This window comes from Macrosteles quadrilineatus, unplaced genomic scaffold (genome assembly GCF_028750875.1).
Source record: "Macrosteles quadrilineatus isolate MER2022 unplaced genomic scaffold, UCM_ALF_1.0 Scaffold_1__1_contigs__length_201487025, whole genome shotgun sequence".
NCBI lineage: Eukaryota > Metazoa > Arthropoda > Insecta > Hemiptera > Cicadellidae > Macrosteles > Macrosteles quadrilineatus.
This window is the reverse complement of record NW_026542594.1, coordinates 124,227,318-124,250,915: the sequence shown is the minus strand read 5'-3', so window position 1 is coordinate 124,250,915 and position 23,598 is coordinate 124,227,318. Positions and strand designations below refer to the sequence as shown.

At 35.5% G+C, this 23,598-nt stretch overlaps 1 protein-coding gene across 1 annotated transcript in view; it reads right to left on the bottom strand.

Annotated features, from left to right (window-relative positions):
* LOC128984351 (phosphofurin acidic cluster sorting protein 2) overlaps nt 1-23,598 on the bottom strand; it is a 266,594-nt gene that overhangs the window by 59,349 nt on the left and 183,647 nt on the right. Inside the window, exons 15-16 of the mRNA XM_054403662.1 lie at nt 7,991-8,189; nt 3,164-3,262 (exon numbers count right to left, since the gene is read on the bottom strand). Coding sequence (XP_054259637.1) covers nt 3,164-3,262; nt 7,991-8,189 — 298 coding nt within the window. The remainder of the gene's footprint in view (nt 1-3,163; nt 3,263-7,990; nt 8,190-23,598) is intronic.

Sequence of the window (23,598 nt, the reverse complement as noted above, 5' to 3'; positions counted from 1 at the left end):
CAGCAGGACACACAATATAAAAAGGTCTTGAGCACACACAAAATCTCAGTATGAAGTCAAAAAGATGAATTGTGCATCAAAGATATAGATAATAAGTTTCTTTCAATATAGTCTTTAACTAGAAGGAGGCATGTATATGCTATTAAGTGCACAAAAAGTTAATAATCAATTTAACTTGAGCTTGTTTTGATTTACACCAAAAATAATAGTATTATAAGTAAGTAAAGAGTTTATGATCTGAGGGGGGTGAGGGTGTCATGATCTGAGTCCAAAAAGAGTATAATCAGGTAAACTTCAAAAACAACGAAATAGTAGTGGACTGTAAGGGAACTGAGTAGAACATTTTAGATTATAAATGGGATAATGTTAACGAGTAATGAATATAGTTACCAGGTTTACATCCGGCCCGAAGGACCAAATGTGGATTGGGAAAGGAAAAAAATATTTAAATTATTATAAAGAAATGAGAAAACATGTTAACAATGAGTAAATTAATGAGCAATAAAAAACAATCACAATCTAATAAAAAAGTAAACAGAAAAATAATAACATATGAAAAATACACACAACATGATGGAGACAGTTCAAAGGAAAAAAGTCTTCAAAAATTACAAACATCAATATTTGATCCCAAAAAAGCAACTAAGTTTCTTTTTTTTAAACAGCTGTTTTTAAATTTGTTCTGTGTAATTCTTATGGGGAAAAGTCAACCTTTGAGAGCGCCTTGCGCCCTTGAGGGTAATAATTTTGAAATTCTAAAACGTTATTGCAAAACTACAAATTGAGAAGAATCTTTTGACACCTCTAACGTTGAAATTGGTCCTCAAATAAGGGAGGAGTAGTGTTAACAAAAAACGGCTTAACGTATGATTTTATATATGGATACTAGAAAACCTGTTGTGGCATAGCTCACGAAAATTAAAACGTTAAATGTTCAACCTGAGTAGGGCCTGCACTTCTTGATTTTTTAATTCATTTAACTATTACAAATCTGTTATGCAGTAAAACACTTGTTCAACCCCCAAATATAGATATAGATAGATATAGAAAATAGATATAGTGATCAGTGAGTGAGTGGTATTTGAATTTTATAAGTATAGATTTACATCACTATTTTTTGAAGCTGATTTTAATTGCAAGTTCTTGGACGCTGTAACCAGGTTAACTTTATCAACAAAGATTGCATTTTTTATTATTTTATTTTAACAGGTTTGGTTCAAGTTTAAGGGAAAGTGGAAGTGAATCAAAAGTGTTATACCATTGTACAGAAAGTGTTTCTTGAAAAAGTTGTTTAATGTTTAGGAATTTTTAATGTGTATGAATTGTGAAATGTCTATTGGTTTTTTACAGAACACTCAAATTGAGAAAATTCCTGTTTCACTAATGTTACAGATTCAAGAATGTTAATAGATGGGAATGTCAAAATTCTTGAATTGAAAAAAATATTCAAGGCAAGATTTGTGCTTTTTTAGAGAGAAAATAGTTCTCGCAGCCATTTTTGGAGCTCAAACATTTTAGTCTGCTGGCACTCACATCCCCGCATATGCTAAGTGGGGATAAATAAGCCCCATAGAGTTTGTATGTCGTCAGCAGTATCTCCAGATTCTTATTGTTCCCGAGGTTACGTAAAACGAAAATACCAGAACTGAGTTTTTAAAAATGTATTTGACATAGCCATGAAAACTAAATTTCTCGTCTAAGGTCAATCCAAGGAAATTAACATTCGATGTAGGGTGAACCTCAGGTTCGTCCAGAAGGAGAATAAACCAATTGTTTGATCAATTTGATAAACAGAAGTTAATGAGCTGTGTTTTGCCTGTGGTGATTTTCAATAAACTGTGGCCAATCCATTGAATTCTAGCTTTTGCCTCCAAAAAACTAATTTGTTCCAGATATAGAAAATCGAAGCTAGAAACTAACAGTGATTGATAGCTTTGAGGAAGTTAAGCAGGAAGAGAGGTTGTTAATAAAAAGAAGGAAAAGGATTGGTCCCAGGACAGAGCCCTGAGGCACTCCCTTAGCAACCCCCCCTCCCACTCCCCTTAGAACTCACAGCAGAAGGGTAGACAAATTTTTCTGCGATTGTGTTAAAATCTGATTGTCACCCCTGGTTGTGTAGACATCATTGTCTCCTGCAGTCATGGTAAAATCCTGAATATACAAACCACGGTTATAGATAACGGAATCATCACCGCAAACGTCTTCCCCGATCACGGAAAAATCATGAACATCTCACACGGCCATGTTGACATTATCTTCATCCTCCACAATTGCGGCAAAATTCTGATCATATACCGCGGTGGTGTAGACATCATTGTCTCCCGCAGTCATGGAAACTTAATTGTTGTTATCCTTGATCACGGCAAAAGCAGTAACTTTCTTGATTATGCTATCTTCGCTGACGAATCAGGGTATTGTTATTGGCATTGACTTTTTCCTTGTCAATCGATTCTCGATACCAATACCAATATCCAAGTATCGGTGGTATAGGGAATCGAGATATCCCAACTTATAAGGGAAAAAACATAACAAGAGTGGGCCTTTGAGGGTTGCTTTGCGGGCTATGGAATGTAAGCTGGAAATGTATGTATAGTTGGGTCACTATTCAAGCTTAAATTTGAACTAGATGAAAAATTTGACACCATGGAATGGCCAACTTGGTGAGCTTGATGGATTGTAGTTAAAAATATGCTTTGATTCTTTATTTACATCTACTAAAAATAAAAAAAATAATATAAGTTGATTATAAATTGCATAATCATTATCAAATTGAAATTGGTTTACTCGCAAACCTTCCCTTTGGTTGTCAAAATATCCTTGGTAAGTTTAGTTAAAATATGTTCAGCCGTTTTTGATGTGGTGCTGTAACAAAATTTGTATTGAAGTCAATCCCTAAGAGCTTCACTTCAATGAAAAATATAGTTTATTTCATTATTTGAGATATAGTTTTGGCATGACAAGCCATTTTGATGATTTGCAAGCTACTATTGTTATTACATCACGATAAAATCAATTTCATATAATTGGGTTAAGAGAATAGTTAATATTATAAGTTAATAGGAGAAAGACACACAAAAATAATAAAGAGAAAAAAGGAAAAAAAGCCCAAGTCCATTTAAAGGCTTATAGAAGATTAGAGCACATCATTCTTACTTCTACACACCGAAGCCTATTAGTTGCCAACAGTCGGTGTAAAGCCTCAGTTGGGTTATGGAAGATTCTATTTTTTCTAGGGCTGAGTTCCTCCAAAGATAAAGATTTCCTGCAACATTGCAGAACAGTAACAGAGTTTTTGGATTTCATTCAACTTGAAAAAAACTGTTTCTATGAGAATGATAAGTAATTTAAAATTTAACGGACATTTTAGAAGCTAAACAAGTTGCAGGGCAATAAATTTCGAATTTTTTTATCCTAGGACGCTAGGCACGAGCCCGGGATTGTTTTTCACATTACTTCAGGCTAGACCTAGGGGTTGGGGCATTATCACTTAAGCCGGGTTTACACGATGCCAGTTGGCAAGACAATTGTCTTTGCCAATTGGCATCACGTGGTTTTGGAATTGTCGTAGGCCAGGCAAGTTGAACGAGAACCTGTTCACACGTGGCCAACACTTGCCCAGACATTTTACAGTGAACCAGGGTACTACTGCCAAAAGACAAGACAGTGCTATTGGCCTCTACACCGTTTACACGGCGCCAATTGTCACGACAACTGGGTTTTCGAGGGGTGGGGGCCTCACTGGGCCCAGCTCATTGTCCTCAGTCCCCGGAGACAACTGAATTTCGGGACAGTTGGCGGGCCAATTGGCCTGAAGTGTTTACACGAAGCCAGTAATTCCAAGCCAGTCAGTTGTCTCCTGACAATTGTCTCGCCAACTGGCATCGTGTAAACCCGGCTTTAGATCAAATCCATTGGTGACTTGGCGGGGATCGAACCCGGGACCTCAGGGACTGAAGTCCTGCGCTCTAACCACTACGCCAGCTCGCTCCCCCAATAAATTTCAACAAATCAGAAATACAATCTACAAAATAATACAAAAAATACAATCACATAGTGTGTGATGTGTTTGCTAATCTATATAAATAAAATTAGAGTTTTGTCTGTACATTGCTTAGAATAATGAACTTTTTGGTTATTTTTACATTTCATAGGTCAGAGAAACCGAATCAAACCTTATCTCAATTTCTGTCTGTCTGTCTGTCTGTCTGTCTGTCTGTCTATCTGTCATTCTCTTGGTAACGCTAAAATACGCACTTTATTACAACTACTCCTCAATAACTATAGCACTGTCCCGCCTGAAACTTATTTTCCAAATACTATACATATATGAGATGGTTTTAGACGTATTTCATCGAATATGAGACAGTTAGATATTTAACAGTAAACCCTTGAAAATCAAGTTTTTGTCGATTTTTGACGTGGAATTTCTGGAAGCCCATGTTAACCTTATGAGAAATGAAATTATTGAATCTTAACAGCTGTTTCAATTAAACAAGTTGGTTCTGTTCTGTGATGTTCAATAGCATTAAAGTTACAAGGATTACCAACAGGGTGCAGCACTAGCACTATTATTTCTTTTACATTTATGACAACAGCTAATTTGCAACCTGGAGGCGAGTGAGCGTAGCGAACGAGCTAACCTGAAGGCAAGTGAGCGTAGCGAACGAGCTAACCTGAAGGAAAGTGAGCGCAGCGAACGAGCTCCAACATACAGGTGAGTGAGCGTAGCGAACGAACTTCAACCAGGACGTGATTGAGCCATGCAAACGAGATCAGATAGTAAAAATAAAAGTAAGCCTACCGTTATAGGATCGACCGGCAGACACAGAGGTAATTTAACCTTTTATTGATTGTCATACCGATCCGGAACAACAAAAAACAACATAAAATGAAGCTATGTATAATAGTTTGGCCAGCATATCTTAAAATATGCAAACCAACTGCTGTTCGTTATATAAGAAGGTTTCAACTGAATATTATAAGATCCCCGTGCGTAGAACGGGTACACAGCTAGTTGTTTCAATAAATTTCAAATGGAAGCATTGTTAAGCCGGGTTTACATGATGCCAGTTGGCGAGACAATTGTCAGGAGACAACTGACTGACTTGAAATTACTGGCCCGCCAATTGCCCCGAAATTCAGTTGTCTCTGGGAGTAGACTGAGGACAATGAGCTGGGCCCAGTGAGGCCCCCACCCCTCGAAAACCCAGTTGTCGTGACAATTGGCGCCGTGTAAACAGTGTAGAGGCAATAGCACTGTCTTGTCTTTTGGCAGTAGTACCCTGGTTCCAGGTAAAATGCCTGGGCAAGTGTTTGTGTGTGTGTGCGCTGAACAGGTTCTCGTTCAACGTGCCTGGCCTACGACAATTCCGCAACCACGTGACGACAATTGGCTTGCCTACTGGCATCGTGCAAACCCGGCTTTACTATAGTGTAAGCTGCTGGGTGCTGCAGCAGTTTGGAACAGCTGTTGTGATGTGTTGAGGTGCTGGAGTTAGAGTGTTAAAATCATGGAAGACCTGAGATCCTGCTATTACTCAATATGAAACATCTATAGTCGATAACCCCAATATTATTTATACTGTTATAGTCTTACTGTTATTACTGTTATAGTCCTTAGGTTTGCTGAGACATTTATTGAGCGGAGCAAAGCGAAGCCCTTTTGGGATCGGCTTCAAAGATAATAAGGTAAGTGACTCTGAACTTTGTTAAAGTTAAGACAAGAGTAGACTAATAGTTACCTGTGTACTGCAATGATAAAAAGTGCCTGTAACTATTACAAAATAGTCTCCTAAATTAAAACTATTTCAGATTGCTTGAACATTATTTACTTAAAAATTACTTAAGTGCTGTGTTTGAACTTTGCCACAAAATAACTGCTACTGACTATACTTAGGCCCGCCGCACATTGGAGCGAGGTGAGGTGCAGGCGGGAGCGAGAACTTTTTTGTGTCACCACACATTGAAGCGAGGCGGGACAGAGATTTCCTAGCTTTGGTCCTACTGTCACGAGTAGAGGAAGTTTTTTTGGACCTTCACTTATTCTGATTGTGAGTTTGATAATTTAGTTTTACTCTGTTCGCTATCCGAAAAACTTAAAAAAGTTTTTGGAAATGTGATTACACAAAAAAAAATAAGCCATGGAGAGTATGTTTTAACTACTGAACTGCCAGACCGGTCTTTTAGAGAATATTTTTGTGTGAACAAATAACAGTTTGACGATATCCATCATTTGATTGCAAGTGACACTAGGGGAGAGGAATGCAATGCTCAACAACAAATAGCCATCTGAATTATTTCACTCACAAAACACTAGAAAACCAACGCAGGCGTGAGCGAGGTGCAGGAAAACTGTATTCCAACTACAATGCCGTGGACGCCTGACAGAGGCTGTAACTGTGCTGCGCGGAGTCTGCGCTCAGCCTCTCAATGTGCGGTGCTCCATTTAAACACGTGTATAACAGAATTAGCTGCGTCTCGCCTACACCTACCCTGCACTTTGCTTCGCTCCAAAGTGCGGTGAGCCTTACATGAACTAATAACCCCTTGTTCAACCCGAAGTTTGATAAAAAAACTGCACTTGAATTTGCGCCAGTGTGTGTCCAAGTTGAACAATGAGAGGGTTCCCAAAGAGAACATTTGAAATAACAAGATAGAAATTTAAAGTGTGTTTTTTGTAAATTAATGTTTAGTTTTCAGATTTTCAAATTGTCTTTATAGTTTAAGCGGGTTTTAGATTAGGGACAAGAGCCAATAAAAAAAATTGTTTTGACCTTCTTGTCAAAGATTTGTAGAAATTGTAAGAATTTGCAAAGGAAATTGGCAATTTAATCCAATTTATAGGGGGGTAATTGTAGCAGGTGAACTATACAACAAGAAAATTGGGTTAAAACAATAAATTAAAGCTGAACCTAGACATATAAATTTTAATTCACGAACACTTTAAGAATTATGAACAAAATTAACGGTAAATAAGGTCCTGAGTGGACAAGGTATACGATGTATTCAAAACAACAACAGATAACAGACAGTCATTCAGCGAAAAAAAAAAAAAAAAAAAAAAATAGCGTTATGACAAAAAATAAACATGTAATACCTTTTAAAAACAAAAAGTCAGTTGCAAGCCTGCCGGGTCAAATTAAATTTAGGATAAAATAATCAAGTAGTTAGGTTGATCAACTGAACGAAAGTTTATGTTCTCTACTCGTTGACCAATAGGAAAATTACTAATTTCAGAAATTTGGTGAAGATGGATGCTAGGCATCTTGCTTCTTTTTACCAAAAGGATTCTGTTAGTTTCTTTGGTTCTTCTTCGTTTGGTAGCCATCCTGCTATTCCAGCTAGTCAGCTAGTAATTATTTTCTAATGATTGTTTACGTTCGGATTTTACTGTTTAGTTTTTATGTTTTACATCTTTAATAAAATGAGTACTAAGAATCATTTTTTCGGTTGCCTTTTATCCAAGGTAGATAAATAAAAACAAGTGCAGTAGTTTAAAATGTTAAGTAAATTTGTTTGTACAGAATTTTAAATATTTTTCACCAAATCAGTACTAACTAGAACTAGATATGCACCACTTGTTCGCCATGTACCATAATACGACAAACTTAGCAAAATTCTGAGCCAAGCTCATCAGTTTTACATATGTACAAAAGTTTACAATAATTATGTGAGAGAAACATTTTTGTGATAAATTCTGAAGTATGCGTTGCTTGGTTAATAAAGACTAAATCCCGACTTTTCAAGACCATTTTGAAATTCAATACTGATTCCCGACTACTAGACACCCTGAATTTTATTTAATTAACAGTTACATTTACCCGGTCAGAAATATTTAGTTTTGATCACTTGATACAAAAAATCACTTGAATCGACTAAAAAATAAATCCACAACTATCAGTTACAGATAAATGTAAACAAGTGTAATAAAACACAAACAACAGTTAAGTTTGTTGCTTTAGGAAACCTACCAAAAATTTGGGCTACTCACCTTTTCTCTTTGTAAGTGAGCATAGCTTCTGCAATAGGGAGGTTGACTGTGGTGTTGGACTGGAGCAGATACCGTTGTATTCTGTTAACAGGTTCATTAGTTTCTCCCTTCTCCAGGAGATCTTTCCAACTCTCATTGCCAAACGCAGCATTGTAAACAGCGTCCAAGCTGCTGAGGTACCGACCAAGGGTGTTGTTACCTGACAACAGACAGAAGGCATAACATTAAAATTGATTTAACGTTGTACGAGTAAAATATTTTGAAAAGAAAGTAAGTAGAGTGATTTTGAGAGCATATTCACTATTCAGTGGATATTATTGAACAAAATATAGTACAATCGGTACACTTGACGAACTGTGGACCAGAATGGTACCAGTTATCGAGAAAAATGTTAAAATTAATACTTTAAGATAATGGTTTCATTTTTTTTTAATTCTCTTATTCTCTTATATATATATATATATATATATATATATATATTTATTTATAATTGAAAACATTATAAAAACCTTAAGTACCCTTTTAAAGTCATTTTAATTAACAAACGACATGTTTCAACACTTAGGTCATAGTCATGTTTTTATACAAATTAATGAAAGGAACAAATATAGTCATATGTTAAGCTAACTTAAAATTAGAGGATCTTGATCTATTCTTTGTTTAATTTTGCGTATATTATATAATATTTCTGTTTTATTGCAACTGTAGGATTTTTTTAAATATCGAATTTGTTTGGTTCATGTTCATGGTATTCAGTAAATTTTGAGGAAATATTTTGTAATTTGTGTATATATGAAAATCTTCTTTGACATTTAATTTTGTTTTATTTCTTTCATATTCTAGAATTTCTAAATTTTCATTTATATTTTTGTATTCATGTAAAGTTTTGATTAGGTGCTCTGCAAAATTTGATTACATTGTCATTTTGTTACCTGATTTTAACGCTTGTATATGTTCTTGGAACCTTTTTTTTAAAGCTACGACTTGTTTGGCCAATGTAGGATTTATTACAGTCTGAACAATTTGATAAATGCCTGATTTGTTTACATCTTTAACTTGGTTGTTATATGCTTCATTAGAAATTTTGTTTTTTATTATCTGAAAGGCATTATTTTTAGTTCTGAAACTTATTTTCAAATTAGAATTTTGGAAGGTTTTTCTAGTTGCTTTGTTTAATGTTGTACTATGGGGTATGCAAATATATTCTTTTCTATTGTTTTCTTCAATCGATCTTTGTGTTTCAAATTTCTTCTTAATTTTCTTTCGAATAATTTTTTCAATTATAGAATTTGTATAAAAACATGACTATGACCTAAGTGTTGAAACATGTCGTTTGTCAATTAAAATGAATTTAACCCTCCAAGTGTCAATCGCACGATTTTGGGCGATCATTTTTGGCCGCCGAGTGTCAATCGCCCGATTTCGGGCGACTGTACATTCGCTCGGTTTCGCTCAATTTAAAACCATACCAGCGCTAGAATCGTCTCACTACCCATATCTACACGTTCAGGGGATTTCAGGGCTTCATGACAACTAAATATGATGGCCATTTTCGCGAGTTTTCTATTGATAAAGATGTACCCCCTCAGGAAACTGATTCCGAAGATTGGTTGGACTTCTAAAGTGGAAGTGGGGAAGAATACGTTCCCAATTTTGATGATTTGGACACAAGTGATAGGGAGGAACTTGTCGACGATCCTGGGGAGCCTGAAGAACTAGTAAGTTTACCTAGTACAAGTAAGGCACCTAGCAGTAGTGGGCCTAGGCCAAAGAAAAAGAAAAAACGTCCTCCAAATAAGCTTTGGATTCGTGTGTATCCTCCAGAGCCAGAAAAGGAAATAGAGTCAAAATTTACAAGGAGGAACACTGGCCCTCAAGATCTCCCCCCTAGGAATAGTAATCCAATAGATTACTTTAATCTATTTTTTACCCAGGCCATTTGGAATATTATCTGTAGGTGTACCAATGCGTCCGCTAAAAAGAAACTTGAAGAGAAACGTGACAACTTGTCCCCTCACTCTAGGCTGAAAAGATGGACCGATTGCACTATTGCAGATATCAAAAAGTTCTTTGGTTTGTTTATCAACATGGGCCTATGGAGGACAAAAAATGTCAAAGGCTATTGGGACACTAGAGAATCGCAGACTCATCCATTTTTTTCTAGAGTAATGAGCTGCAATAAGTTTTTACTTATTTTGTCCAACCTACAGCTGACCACCCACAATGGATTTCCTCGAGGCCATCCCAAATTCGACCCTTGGTTCAAGGTAAGATACCTTCTAGACCATCTAAATTGGGCATTCAAGAAGTACTTTATCCCTGGTCAAAACGTTTGCCTCGATGAGAGCCTTATAGGCATGAAAAACCGTTGCGCCTATATACAGTACCTACCGAAGAAGAAGCACAAACAGTTTGGGATAAAAAAATTTGAAACATGTGACTCTGCAACCAGTTATGTCTTACATATTGAAATGTACAGTGGTACACATTTCCTCCAAGATAAACCAGGGCCTTTTGTTGAAAAATGTGTGTTGGAGGTGATGGAGAAGAGTGGTCTCCTCGACAAAGGCCACCACCTCTTTACAGACCAATTTTATACCAAAGTACCTCTGGCATTGAAGCTGCATGAAAGGAACACCTTCCTCACTGGAACTATCAACAAAAGATCACAGTACCTTGCAGAAACAATCAAAAATAGTAACCTAGAAGCTGGACAAACTCTTTACTTTAGGCACAAAGAGGTACTTCTTGTTTCGTACCGGCAGAGCGCTTCAAGAAAACCAGTTTTCGCCTTGACCTCTGCATGCCACGCAGAAGACAAGCTTGTCCAGAGCAAAAAAGGTCAAGAAGCAGTAAAGCCTATCCTTATTCATAAATACAATCAGTGGATGGGAGGGGTGGATGTCAGCGACAAATCAATCTATCACTTATCGTGTAACCGACAGACAACAAAATATTGGAAGAGGATCTTTTATAACTTTCTTGATATCGCTCTTTTTAATTCATATGTCTTGTATTCATTAAATACAGACAAGCCATTAGCCAGAAGGGACTTTTATGTAAATATTGTAGAAACCTTGGCTAAATCAGGAGAAGTTCCGACTCCAGGTCCAGCAGGTGACACCGCACACAAAATGGAGAAAGTGCCCAATAATTTGAATCGAGTTTGTGCTGTGTGTGGCAGAAAGGCTACCTATTGGTGCCCTGGCTGCAATGTTGGTGTCCACAAGGAGTGTTATCATCAGCTTCAGCACTTTTGGAGGAATACAAGAGCTGTCAAGAAGCGAAAAGTGCCGGAACCAGAGTAAGTGAACCCCAGACAGTGCGGTTGTGTCGTGTATATAGTTGTAAATTTTAATTTTTTTCTGTAAATAGTGCAAATACCCCTATAAAAGTATATATTTTCTTGTTCCCAATGAAATTGTCTTCAAAATGGTTACCTTGGATTTTTTATTTAGTGCATTTAAAGTTGTTTAACAAGAGTGACAATCAAGAAAATGCAAAATTTGTTTACAACTTTTGGATTTGGACCCTTACATCAGAGCTGATATTTAAGGTAAGGACATCAAGTATATATTTTTTAGATAGGCCTGTTTTTAAGAAAATATATAATTTTATAACCTTCAGAGATTATTTACATGATTTATTTACATTTAACTAAAACTTCGCGAAATCATCAGCAGTTACAGCGCGGTATTGACGTGTATATAGTGGTAGAATTTTAATTTTTCTCTGTAAATAGTCTAATAATCCCTGTAAGAGTATATATTTTCTTGTTCCTAATGAAATTGTCTACAAAATGTATATCTTGGATTTTTGATTTAGTGTACCTAAAGTGGTTTTACATGAGTGGTCACCAAAAAAATAAAAAAAAGTTTTTGCAACTTTCGGATTCGGACCCTTACATTAGACCTGAAAATTGAAGTAAGGATATCAAATATATATTTTTCAGATAGGCCTGTTTGTCTACTTTTAGGAAATATATAACATTATAACCTTCAGACATTATTTACATGATTGATTTAAATTAAACTAAAACTTCGCAAAATCATACAAAATGCTTGGACATTCTGGGGTTTTGTATTGGACACCTGGAGGGTTAAAAGGGTACTTAATGTTTTTATAATGTTTTCAATTATTAATATAGTAGTAGCCCTAATCACAACCATACTTATTATATATATATATAAGTAAAATAATAAACACCAGAGTACCCTGAAATTCATTTTTATTAAACTAATACGTATTTCGGAACTAAGGCCATGATCACAGTATTATAAAAGTATGTAAACAAACAAATAAATAAATAGTTAATAACATATGTTTTGGATGCATAATAAATTTTGATTAAATGGTTTGTGTATTTTTTTAACATGTGAATGTATAAGATTCTTCCCTGATTTGTATGATTTTTTCATGAATTGGATTTTGTTTTTGTTTTTGCATTATATTAAGAATTTGGTTGCCGTGTTCTTTTGAGTGTAGATAGATTTCTAGTTCTTCTTTTATATCCATTTTTCACCCTTTTAGCGAATTTCCCTATAGGGAAGTAGCTATTACCGTAGGTCTCATGGTAAGACCTAGGCCCGGGACCGATTTACTTTTTCATTTTGATGTCCCCAGAGGCCAAAAACACCATTCGTTCAAATTTTTATATATCTATATATCTACAGTATATATATATATATATATATATATATATGTGTGTCCATCTAACTAATTAACTTGATAACTTGAGTAATTTTTGTCCGATTTTGATGAAATTTGGTTTAAAGGTGTAAGGCGGGATAAACTTGAATGAGTTCGCGAACCAGCATGATCGGACCATGGGAACGGGGATTCACGGGGGGTTTTATGGGGTAAAAATTGGTTTTTTTCATTTTTGACCCCTAAAACACAAAATTTCCCAATTTATCTCTAGACCATATTAAAGAGCTTAAAAAAACAAATAATTTAGTATATCAAAGTGTTTTTGTACGATTATTGGTAACGGAGAAAATTCAAAAAATTGTAAATGAAAAATTCCCATGTTATTCTTATGGAGAATATTGAAAATGTTGTAGTTTGTTTGTTTATGGATATATTTTGATCAAACTTGGCAAATTTATTTATTTTATACTAAGCTATTAATATTTTACTAAAACACACTTTATTAGTTTTATTTTCCTTGTGGCAGCAAACCTAGGTACTCGTTAAACCTAATGTTATTTAAATAGATTTAATTGAAAATCATTCAGATGGAAATTCGCTTAGTCGGCAGGTTTGCTGCGGCGGGGGTATTTCTCATAATTTAGAATTTCGACACATTCTTCTAATTTGCCAGAATTGTGATTGTTTTCTAATAATATATGTTCTGCGCACATTGAACGTTGGGATGTTTGATTGTTAGATTTTACGGCTTGGATATGTTCTTTGAATCTGCATGAAAATGCTCTTCCAGTCTGACCAATGTCAATTTAGACATTTAATTTTGTATATTCCGGATTTGTTATATTTGTCAATTGTATGTGGGTTCTTGTTAGATAGTTTATTAATTAAATTGAATGCATTGTTTCTAGATCTATAGCTAATTTTGAATTTAGATGCTTGAAATGTTTTTCTGATTGGTTTGTTTAATACCGAACTGTATGGAAGACAAATATACTCCTTCTTCTCTTCTTTGTTTGAATTTTGGGTTTTCTTATTTTGTATTTTCCTAATTAATTTGTCTATTAAATTAGTTTTGTATCCATTTCTTGCAGCTATGTCTTTTATAATGCATTTTTCCAAATTGTAATCATTTTCATTTAGAGGTACTCGTAACAATCTGTGTACCATAGAGTTAAAGCTTGCTATTTTATGTTGCCACGGTGAATTTGAGTCAGCAGGAATAACAAGATCTGTTTGAGTGGCTTTTCTATAAATTTTAAAATAATGTTTGTCATTGTTTTTTCCAATTGTTAAGTCGAGAAAATTGATTTCATCTTTTTGTATTTCCATTGTGAATTTTATTTTCTTGGATATTGTGTTTAAATAGGATAAAAAGTCAGTGCATGATTTTTCATTTCCTTTGAATAGACATAATATGTCATCTACATATCTGTGCTAATAAATTATGTTTTTCTTATGAGGGTTATTTTTGTTTATGATTTGATTTTCTTCTAAGTCATTCAAATATATGTCAGCTAATAGGCCAGAAAGTGGTGAGCCCATCGCTAGACGTAACTAATCAAAATTATTTTCAACATGATTCTAAAATGTACAAACAATGTGATGGTCTAGCGATGTACGCAGAATATATAATAGAAAACAATCACAATTATGGCAAATTAGAAGAATGTGTCAAAATTCTAAATTATGAGAAAAAGGGTGATAAAATGGATATAAAAAAAGAACTACAAATCTATCTACACTCAAAAGAACACGGCAACCAAATTCTTAATATCGGTCGGTTGTTACTGTTGGTTGTCGGTTTCACAAGTTTTTGGGGAAAAAACTAAAATCGAGAATTGACATAAAAAGTCGGTTCCTGGGTTGTTGTGAAATAACATTGCGTTAGTTGGCTTGGAGCACATAAAACCTAAAAAGGTTATCAAATGTTTATTGATTTTCATAATAAATTATTACTAGGGTAATGATACAATTACCGTTAATATATCAACATGAAAATAATCATTTGTCAAGTTTTTATGGGTAGTAGTTTTCCAAATGCATGCAAATAATAGTTTTATGATGACTATTAAACTTCCGCTTCTCAGCTTCTTACTCAACACATATTTTTTTCGTGAAAATTAAATTTCCCCGTTTATTATAAAAAATCATTTTTTATAATAGTCCAGTTGATATAATGAAAAATAGTGGGGGTAGCTGGAAAGTATTCCGAACTTGATGGAATTTTTACATGTTGTCTAAGGGTACTCTGGGATGTATATCCTGAGTTTTCAACCTCTACTAGCACCCTGTGCTAACTTTAGGAGGGGCCAAAAACTTCAAAAAGTTTGGTATTTTTTAGGTTTTTTGTTTATATGTTGTAAATTAAGCATATTTTGTGTACATACCATTGTACAATACAAAGTTGTAGAGCATAAAATTTGCTAAATTTAGGTTGGTAAAACAATTATGTAGACTCAATATTAACTGGGATACGGCCGAACAAAGTTTGATTTCTTTTTTTTATGTAAGCAAATTGTTGAAAACGGAAAGTTTTCGGCCCTATACTATTTATTACTTTCTTTGCCATGTAGTTATTCATCTTGGAATACCTATTAACCACCCCCCTCCCCCACGCCCCCCCCCATCGCCCTTCATGCACTCACCTAACATTTTCAGCGGAAACTTGATCGAAATTGGTCCAGAAGTTTAAATTAAATCTAGTGTTTTAAATCATTCAAATGTAGTTAATACTATATTGAATGTAAACCATATCAATTTTAGCTTTTCCACATCTATTATATAGATAAAGTATATTGATTGTTAAAATAAATCAATTTTTGTATTTACATTTTGGAATTTCTTTTGTCCGAATTGTTTTTACATAATACTAGAGGACCCATACTGCTCCGCAGCTTTAAAAAAATATAATATCCAAGAAATAATCAAATTTATGATTTTTTATTGAATAATACAGCTTTGTTCACTTTGCGTTTGCTTGGGACTCGTCCGATTTGAATAACTAATAGCTTAAATGAAAGCCGGCGTATCACTGAAAGGTCTTAGGCCAAAATATATAGGATTATATAAATATAACTGGTGAAATACATCTTAAATTGAAGTATGAATTCGATTTGAATCAAATTATGTTTTTTGGTCGAGTAATACAGTAGGTAAATATAAGCCGATGCTTGATGTGAAATCTTTGTGTGCATGCCTTCAATTAGAGACCTCAATCATATAAGCCGAGTGGGATTATAGATGTATATATGCCGATGTTTGATGGCAAATATGTGCGTGCATACCTTCAATTTGAGACTTTAATCATAAAAATCGGTCGGGTAGAAGAGCCAATAGAACTCGGAAAAGAAAAACTCATTTTAACTTTCTATACCATAGTATATGGAGAAAGTATTGTTTTCGTCAAAAATTTTGAGTTTGAGTTTTGAGTGGATATATTCGTTTTGGGCCCCTCTGGACCCAAATAAGTGGTTTTTGAAGTGATGTCTGTGTGTGTGTGCGTGTGTGTGTGTCTGTGTGTCTGGATGTGTACAGAGCTAGGGACTACACCGGTGGTCCGATTTCGACGAAATTTGGTACGGTATGTAGGTTCTAATTCATGGTATCTCCAGGCATTTTTAATTTTTTTGAAATTTTGATTTTTAATGGGGATTTTCTCATTAAAACCCATAAAAAACCGGAAAAGTAGGATTTTCTCGAAAATGGCCCGAATGATTTTGATAAAAATTTAGTATGTTGCAGCCTTTTAAATTTTGAACAAAATGGTACAAATCCCATTTCTGTACAGATTAATTTTTCATTCAATGTAAAAATTACAGTTCAAAAGTTATTGTAATACCCCTTAAAATAACAAAAAATAGGATTTTAGAAAAAAATTTTGAATTAACATAGTATGTTATGGTCCTTACAATTTTGATAGTTTTTTTTAAATTTTTTGGAAATTTTCCTTTAATGGGGATTTTCCCATAAAACCCCATAAAATAACGGAAAAATAGGATTTTCCCAAAAATGGCCCGAACGATTTTGATAAAAATTTTGTATGTTATAGTCCTCTATATTCTGAACAAAATGGTACAAATTCCATTCCTGTAAAAATTACGGTTCAAAATGTATTGTAAATTATGTTATTTTCCCATTAAACCCCATAAAATAACGGAAAAATCGGATTTTCCCAAAAATGGCCAGAACGATTTTTATAAAAATTTAGTATGTTATAGTCCTTTAAATTCTGGACAAAATTGTACAAATCCCATTTCCGTTTATTTACTCTCACCGCTTACACATGATAAAGGTTGATGACAAACTTATAGGAGAAAGTATGTGTCAGAATGCTGATACCATTTATTTAAATATATACAATGTGTCTGTATATTTGCAGCGATTCAATGAAAACTTCTGGACCAATTTTCATCAAGTTTCCACCGAAAGTGTTGAGTGCATGAAGGGGTTAATAGGTATTCCAACATGTTAATATTAATATTGGTTGTGTTGCTAGCCTAGTGGTTAGCATCTCGGACTTCGGTGCGGACGGGTTCAATCCCCGGCACATCCACAAAACTTTGGGTTTGGACCGCTTTCCCTTAAAAGTGTTTGAAATTACTTCATTACAAAAATGCCACTGGCGTAGATACGAGAAAAAAAAAAAAATAAATGGGTTTTTAAAATAACTACATAGCAAAGATAGTAATGGGTCGCCGGAATTGTACCCCCCGCGATTGTTGACGTCATTTTGACGTCACGCCTAGAGGGGGTATGTAGCGTCAGCTGATGACACGTTGTCATAGCAACGCACTATGATTTAGTCTGGTTTTTGTTTTTCTACAGGATTGTATACAAAATTTAACTCTTTTATTAAAATACTTTTCTATTACTTATTTGGTCGTAATTTATTTGATGTACACAAACAACCACAACCAAAATGGTGACTCCGACTACAACCGTTATCTAAAGGCTTATTTTCTTTGAAGAGTTTAAATCTTTTGTGTTTCCTCCTTCAAAAATGTCATTAGAAGACCTGCAGACTCAACTCGCCGAACTTAGAACTGCGAATGAAGAACTGCGTCAACGGATTGGACAACCCAGCACTCCTCAAAACATGTCGGTCAACAGAGTAGCCGTCAAACTTCCGCCTTTTTGGCCTGAAAGACCAAGTCTGTGGTTCTGTCAAGTTGACTCGCAATTTCTTATATCTGGAATTACCAACGACGACACCAAGTTTCACTACGTGGTCTCGCAATTGGACACAGGAATTGCTGCTGAAGACGAAGACATCATAACAAACCCTCCTCAAGGCGACAAATACGGACATCAGACCCGGTGTCGATAAGGAACCTAGTTCGTGAATTTCTGTCCATCACAATGAGACGGCCGCCAGCATTTGAACAATCCGTTGCGGCCTCTAAGGATTGTTGCTGAGGTTTCCCTGAAAAGAGCATGGAGAAAGACATTTGGTAGCATTGTTTTTGAATTTTCTATGGTACCAGCACCAGTTCTTAGGCCCTTATTAGACGAGGCAGCCAAGTTGCGCAGCCAGCCGGGCAGCCAGTCGGCCAGCCAGTCACTGGGCATTGGTTCATATGGAGCTTATTACACGAGGGCAGCCAGTTGCGCAGCCACTGTTTGGCTGCCGGCTGGTTGCCGAGCCCGGCGACCGCACAGGCAACCACTGGCTGCTCGGTCTGGTCGCGCTCCTATGTAGCTTACGGATCTTATTACACTGGGCAGCCAGTCGCCCGCTGCCACACACATCAGTAGTAGATAATCACTCGTGGAAGTGCGTTCATCTCTGCCGGTCACATCATTGTGTGTTATTTTCCTCAGTATTCTTGTAATATAATTGTGTAATTGGTGTAATATAATCCTTTTTCTGTTCTTGATGAAAGAATAGGATGTATATGCATTCTCCTCTTCCTTCATCTTCTCTTTTTCATGGGTAGCAGAAGAAGTAAATATTCATCTCCCATTCTGACAGCGTCTCTTCCCAACAGAACTGTTCCATTGTCAACAAGAGACTGACCTAGTTGGTAATTTTGTGGCTGCCCTGTGGCTGCTCTACTGGTTGCTCTACTGGTTGCTACGCTAGGCAGCCAGACAGGCGACTGGCTGCCCGGCTGGTTGTGCAACTTGGCTGCCTCGTCTAATAAGAGCCTTAGAGGGATTAGGCTCGTTTCCTGATCTACCACGAGACTGGGAACGACCCCTAGGTCTCACCTGTGTATCTCGTACTCTGGTTTCTGATAATGCTTGAGCTTGTTTAGAGAGGGATTCTATTGCATTTAATAAAGAAGCGTTACCTGAAGAGACTTCACAAATACCAGGTGTTGAAGGAATGTCAGCCACTTCCAAGATCTTATCAGCCAGTTCTGCCCTTTGTCCTTCTCGGAATAAGATCTGCTTTCAAGGAGGACATCTCTGCTTCATCGGCTGAACTGGTGTATGGAGAACCACTGCGTCTTCCGGGAGAGTTTTTCGTAGTACCTTCCCACAAGAGCAACAAGCCACAAGGATTGGTATCAGGGCTGCGTAAGCATATGAATCGACTAAGACCTACACCCGCATCACGCCACATTAAACCAGGGTCGTTTGTGTTCAAGAACCTAAGCACTTGTGACTTTGTATTCCTCCGACAAGACAGCTTAAGAAAATCTTTACAGGCTCCATACTCTGGTCCTTACAAGGTCATATGCCGTGACGAAAAGACAATTACCATCATTGTAAGAGGCCAAGAAACTAAGGTATCTTTGGACAGGGTCAAGCCAGCCTATATTGTTGTAGATGAAAATCCTATTCCTGAGCCCACGAAACGTTTGGTGCTGACTGGACAAGCAGAGGAAACCTGAAAACTACCACCAAGTCTTATACAACTCGTTCTGGAAGACAAATCCGACCACGGGTAACTTTACAGAATGATGTATAGATTCCTTTTCTCCGTGGGGGACTGGTGTAGCGTCAGCTGATGACACGTTGTCATAGCAACGCATTATGATTTAGTCTGGTTTTTGTTTTTCTACAGGATTGTACACAAAATTTAACTCTTTTATTAAAATACTTTTCTATTACTGATTTGGTCGTAATTTATTTGATGTACACAAACCACCACAACCAAAGGTACAATTCCACCCCGTACACTATCATTTGAACGAAATCTAATATATTTAATGTAAGCAAGTGATCAGTGAACCAGATAATTATATTAGATATTAAAAAGAGCAGGAGATGTACGGCCCGGAATTGTACCCCCCTCTTGGACAGCTAGCTTGGCTTGTGTACGGGCTGGAATTGTACCTCCACCCACTCGATAAACTTAATTGGTATTATGAAAATGAATTACTGTAGTAGCGAATGCCTTCTACAGTGACACATGTTGGATTTTCAATCCTGTACAGAAAATAGTGATTGTACTAAGAAACTATAATTGTGAAGAGATTATCCAAAAATCTAGCTTCGCCACTTTACTTCGCCTCGGGCCATTTGCATATTTTATTCATTTTCTTTAACCTTTTGGTTTTCTTACCTTTTGATTACAGCACATGGCTCACATAGGCCTAATAACTAAGCTAAACTAGTTTGCATACAATAACTATGCTATAAGAATGGAATTGTTATTTGTTCACGTCACTCTTTTCAACATAATTTAATATGACCGTGAAAAGAAGTTAATGTATTTCATTTTTGTTTATTCAAACATAATATGCATTATTGTTCATTCGGTAACAAATTATGAACAGCTATTACTGGCAAAGGTGGACAAAATACCTGTTGTAAAATGTTGTTGTAGGTATCTGGTACAAGGTACAATTCTGGGCCGTACATCTTCTTCTGCGGTCACCGTACAATTCCACCCCGTACACTGGCCAAATAAACGCGAGTTCTAACTGAGGGGGTACAATTCCAGGGGGGTTCAATTCCGATCCGTACAGTTTTTTAGATGCCAGTGGATTTAATCAAACCACTTGTGCGTAACCATATCAAAGTTTTATGAGGGGGGTACAATTCCAGCCCGTACACACCGTTTTGGTCGAGAAAATGTGACGTCACTGACCTGTACAATTCCAGGGGGGTACAATTTCGCCACCCCATAGTAATAAATAGTTATAGGGCCGAAACTTTCCGTTTTCATCAATTTGCTTACATAAATAAAGAAAACAAACTTTGTTCGGCCGTATCCCAGTTAATATTGAGTCTACAAAATTGTTTTACCAACCAAAATTTAGCAAATTTTATGCTTTACAACTTTGTAACACAATGGTACACAAAATATGCTTAATTTACAACATATAAATAAAATACCCTCGCCGCAGCGAACCTGCAGACTAAGCGAATTTCCATTTGTCTGAATTGATTTTCATTAAATATATTTAAATAACATAAGGTTTAACGAGTACCTAGGTTTGCTGCTACAAGAAAACTAATAAAGTGAGTTTTTTAGTCAAATATTAATAGCTTAGTGTAAAATAAATTAATTTGCCAAGTTTGATCAAAATATATCCATAAACTGTACATTTTACAATATTCTCCATAAGAATAACATAGGAATTTTAAATTTACAACTTTTTTAATTTTATCCGTTACCAATAACCGAACAAAAATACTTTGATATACTAAATAATTTGTTTTTTTAAGCTCTTTAAAAAGGTCTAAAGAGAAATTGGGAAATTTTGTGTTTAGAGGGTCAAAAGTGAGAAAAACCAATTTTTACCCCGTAAAACCCCCCATAAACCCCCGTTCCCATAGTCCGATCATGCTGGTTCGCGAACTCATTCAAGTTTATCCTGCTTTACACCTTTAAACCAAATTTCATCAAAATCGGACAAAAATTACTCAAGTTATCGCGTTCACGGACACATATATATATATATATATATATACATATATAAAAATTTGAACGAATGGTGTTTTTGGCCTCTGGGGACATCAAAATGAAAAAGTAAATCGGTCCCGGGCCTAGGTCTTACCATGCCACCTACGGTAATAGCTACTTCCCTATAGGGAAATTCGCTAAAAACTAAAAATACCAAAAAGTTTGATGTTTTTGGCCCCTCCTAAAGTTAGCACAGGGTGCTAGCGGTTGAAAACTCAGGATATACTTCCCAGAGTACCCCCAGACAACATGTAAAAATTCCATCAAGTTCGGAATACTTTCCAGCTACCCCCACTATTTTTCATTATATCAACTGGACTATTATAAATATGAATTTTGTTTACTTTCCAGGTAAAAAGTGTATATCTATTGGACTAAACTTAAAATACGTTTTATAGATATTTTATCTTTCAATTGACACAACCACAATCATTGTTAATTGCATTTTCTTGACTTTGGACTTGGTCTCACATCATGCAAATGTTTTTTTGTACCGTTGTCTGTTGATTGTTAAGGTTTAAAAATAATTTTTTGTTTCCTATATTTGTTTATTGTGTTTGCAAGCCTTTTGCAATCTAAATATTATGAACCAGGTTTATGATTGAGACTTTGCTACTTTTATAATCTCATTGTTTGTAACTCAAGCATTTTATGTGGGCCCTCCTAAATAATTATATCTAAGTCTGGTTCTTTTAGTTCTTTAGACGAGCTGTAAAATACACTGAGAAAGTTTAACTGAGACCATAGATAAAACATACTCCCTTGGTAGATTTCTCATCCTTATGGAACAGCTGAAGACAATTTTATTGTTAGTTCTGTACGGTTTATGTAGAGGTCGTGTTTTGTTTACAATTTGTTTCCTGTTATTACAGCCATTTAAAACCTCGTTTAGCCAAATAATACGATCTAATCATAAACAATAACTTGTCCTAGTTATATAACCAAACAGTAAAGCACAAATCAAGAAATTAACCCTAAAATAATAGAAACAAAGTTTCGTCGACACTAGCGCCCATGTGTCACGTACATGAACTAGACACGAAAGACGTGCTTCAAAATTTACAATGGGATGAGAAGTCTACTTGTGTTGGTTAGTCTATGCTGAGACTAACCTAAGATAAACTAATGATTCGTATGTGTTGATGTTAACTTTACAACTGAAAACAAAATAAACTTACTCTGTGGTAATCCAATTATAGCGTCAAATGATTTTTTAATTTTTAGTAAAAGTTTTGCAAGATTTGTGTTTGTCTTTAAATAAGATTATAATTAATTTGGAGACTGATTAGACAGATGTTAATTTGAGGATATGTTGAGGCGTTTGGGCAAATGTGTCACAATCCTTGAGCTTAGGCTTCAAATTGTAAATTTCGACTTTGAATTAATTTTTCTTCAGTTTGTGAGTCAAATGTATATTTTTAAATTTATTTTATGGGTTTTCTAACTATTGCTAAGCAGTTTTACTAGTCCTCAAAGATGTTATGCTACTAACAAAATATTCATACACAGGGACAAATTTCTAAATAGGCTGAAAAGGCTGCATCCTAGAGCGTCAAAATTCAAGGGGCGGCACTTTGGCAATTTAATAAAAATTGAAAATATGTACTTTGATTATTTCAATAACAGAAACTTCATTAGGCGTATGTTTGATATGTAGCGTATATGTAAAGAAGATACAGTTCATTATGAGTGACAATAGGAAGAGACTCAGTGGTGTCGAGTACAAAAAAACGATCAAAATTTAAACTTTAAGAACAAGAACGTGTTGGTGTTCTGAAACAAACCAAAAATCTAGATTTGTTTTTTAAAACAAATGTTTTGACAGTTAAACTTTCTTTCTTTACTGTGTATTGAGGCAAATACAACAAAAACATTGTCATATGAGACTTTATTAATGAGGTTGCCATTAAGTAATATCATAGACAAAAAGAATTAAATAAATATAGACTGTCAGCCGTGCTGCGGTTACCATAGGTTCCGGCACACACCGCTGTACTTTACGTAGCGCGTACGCCGTAACTACATGGCGCTCCAAGCGGTGTGCGCCAGAACCTATGGTAACCGCAGCACGGCTGACAGTCTATATTTATTTAATTCT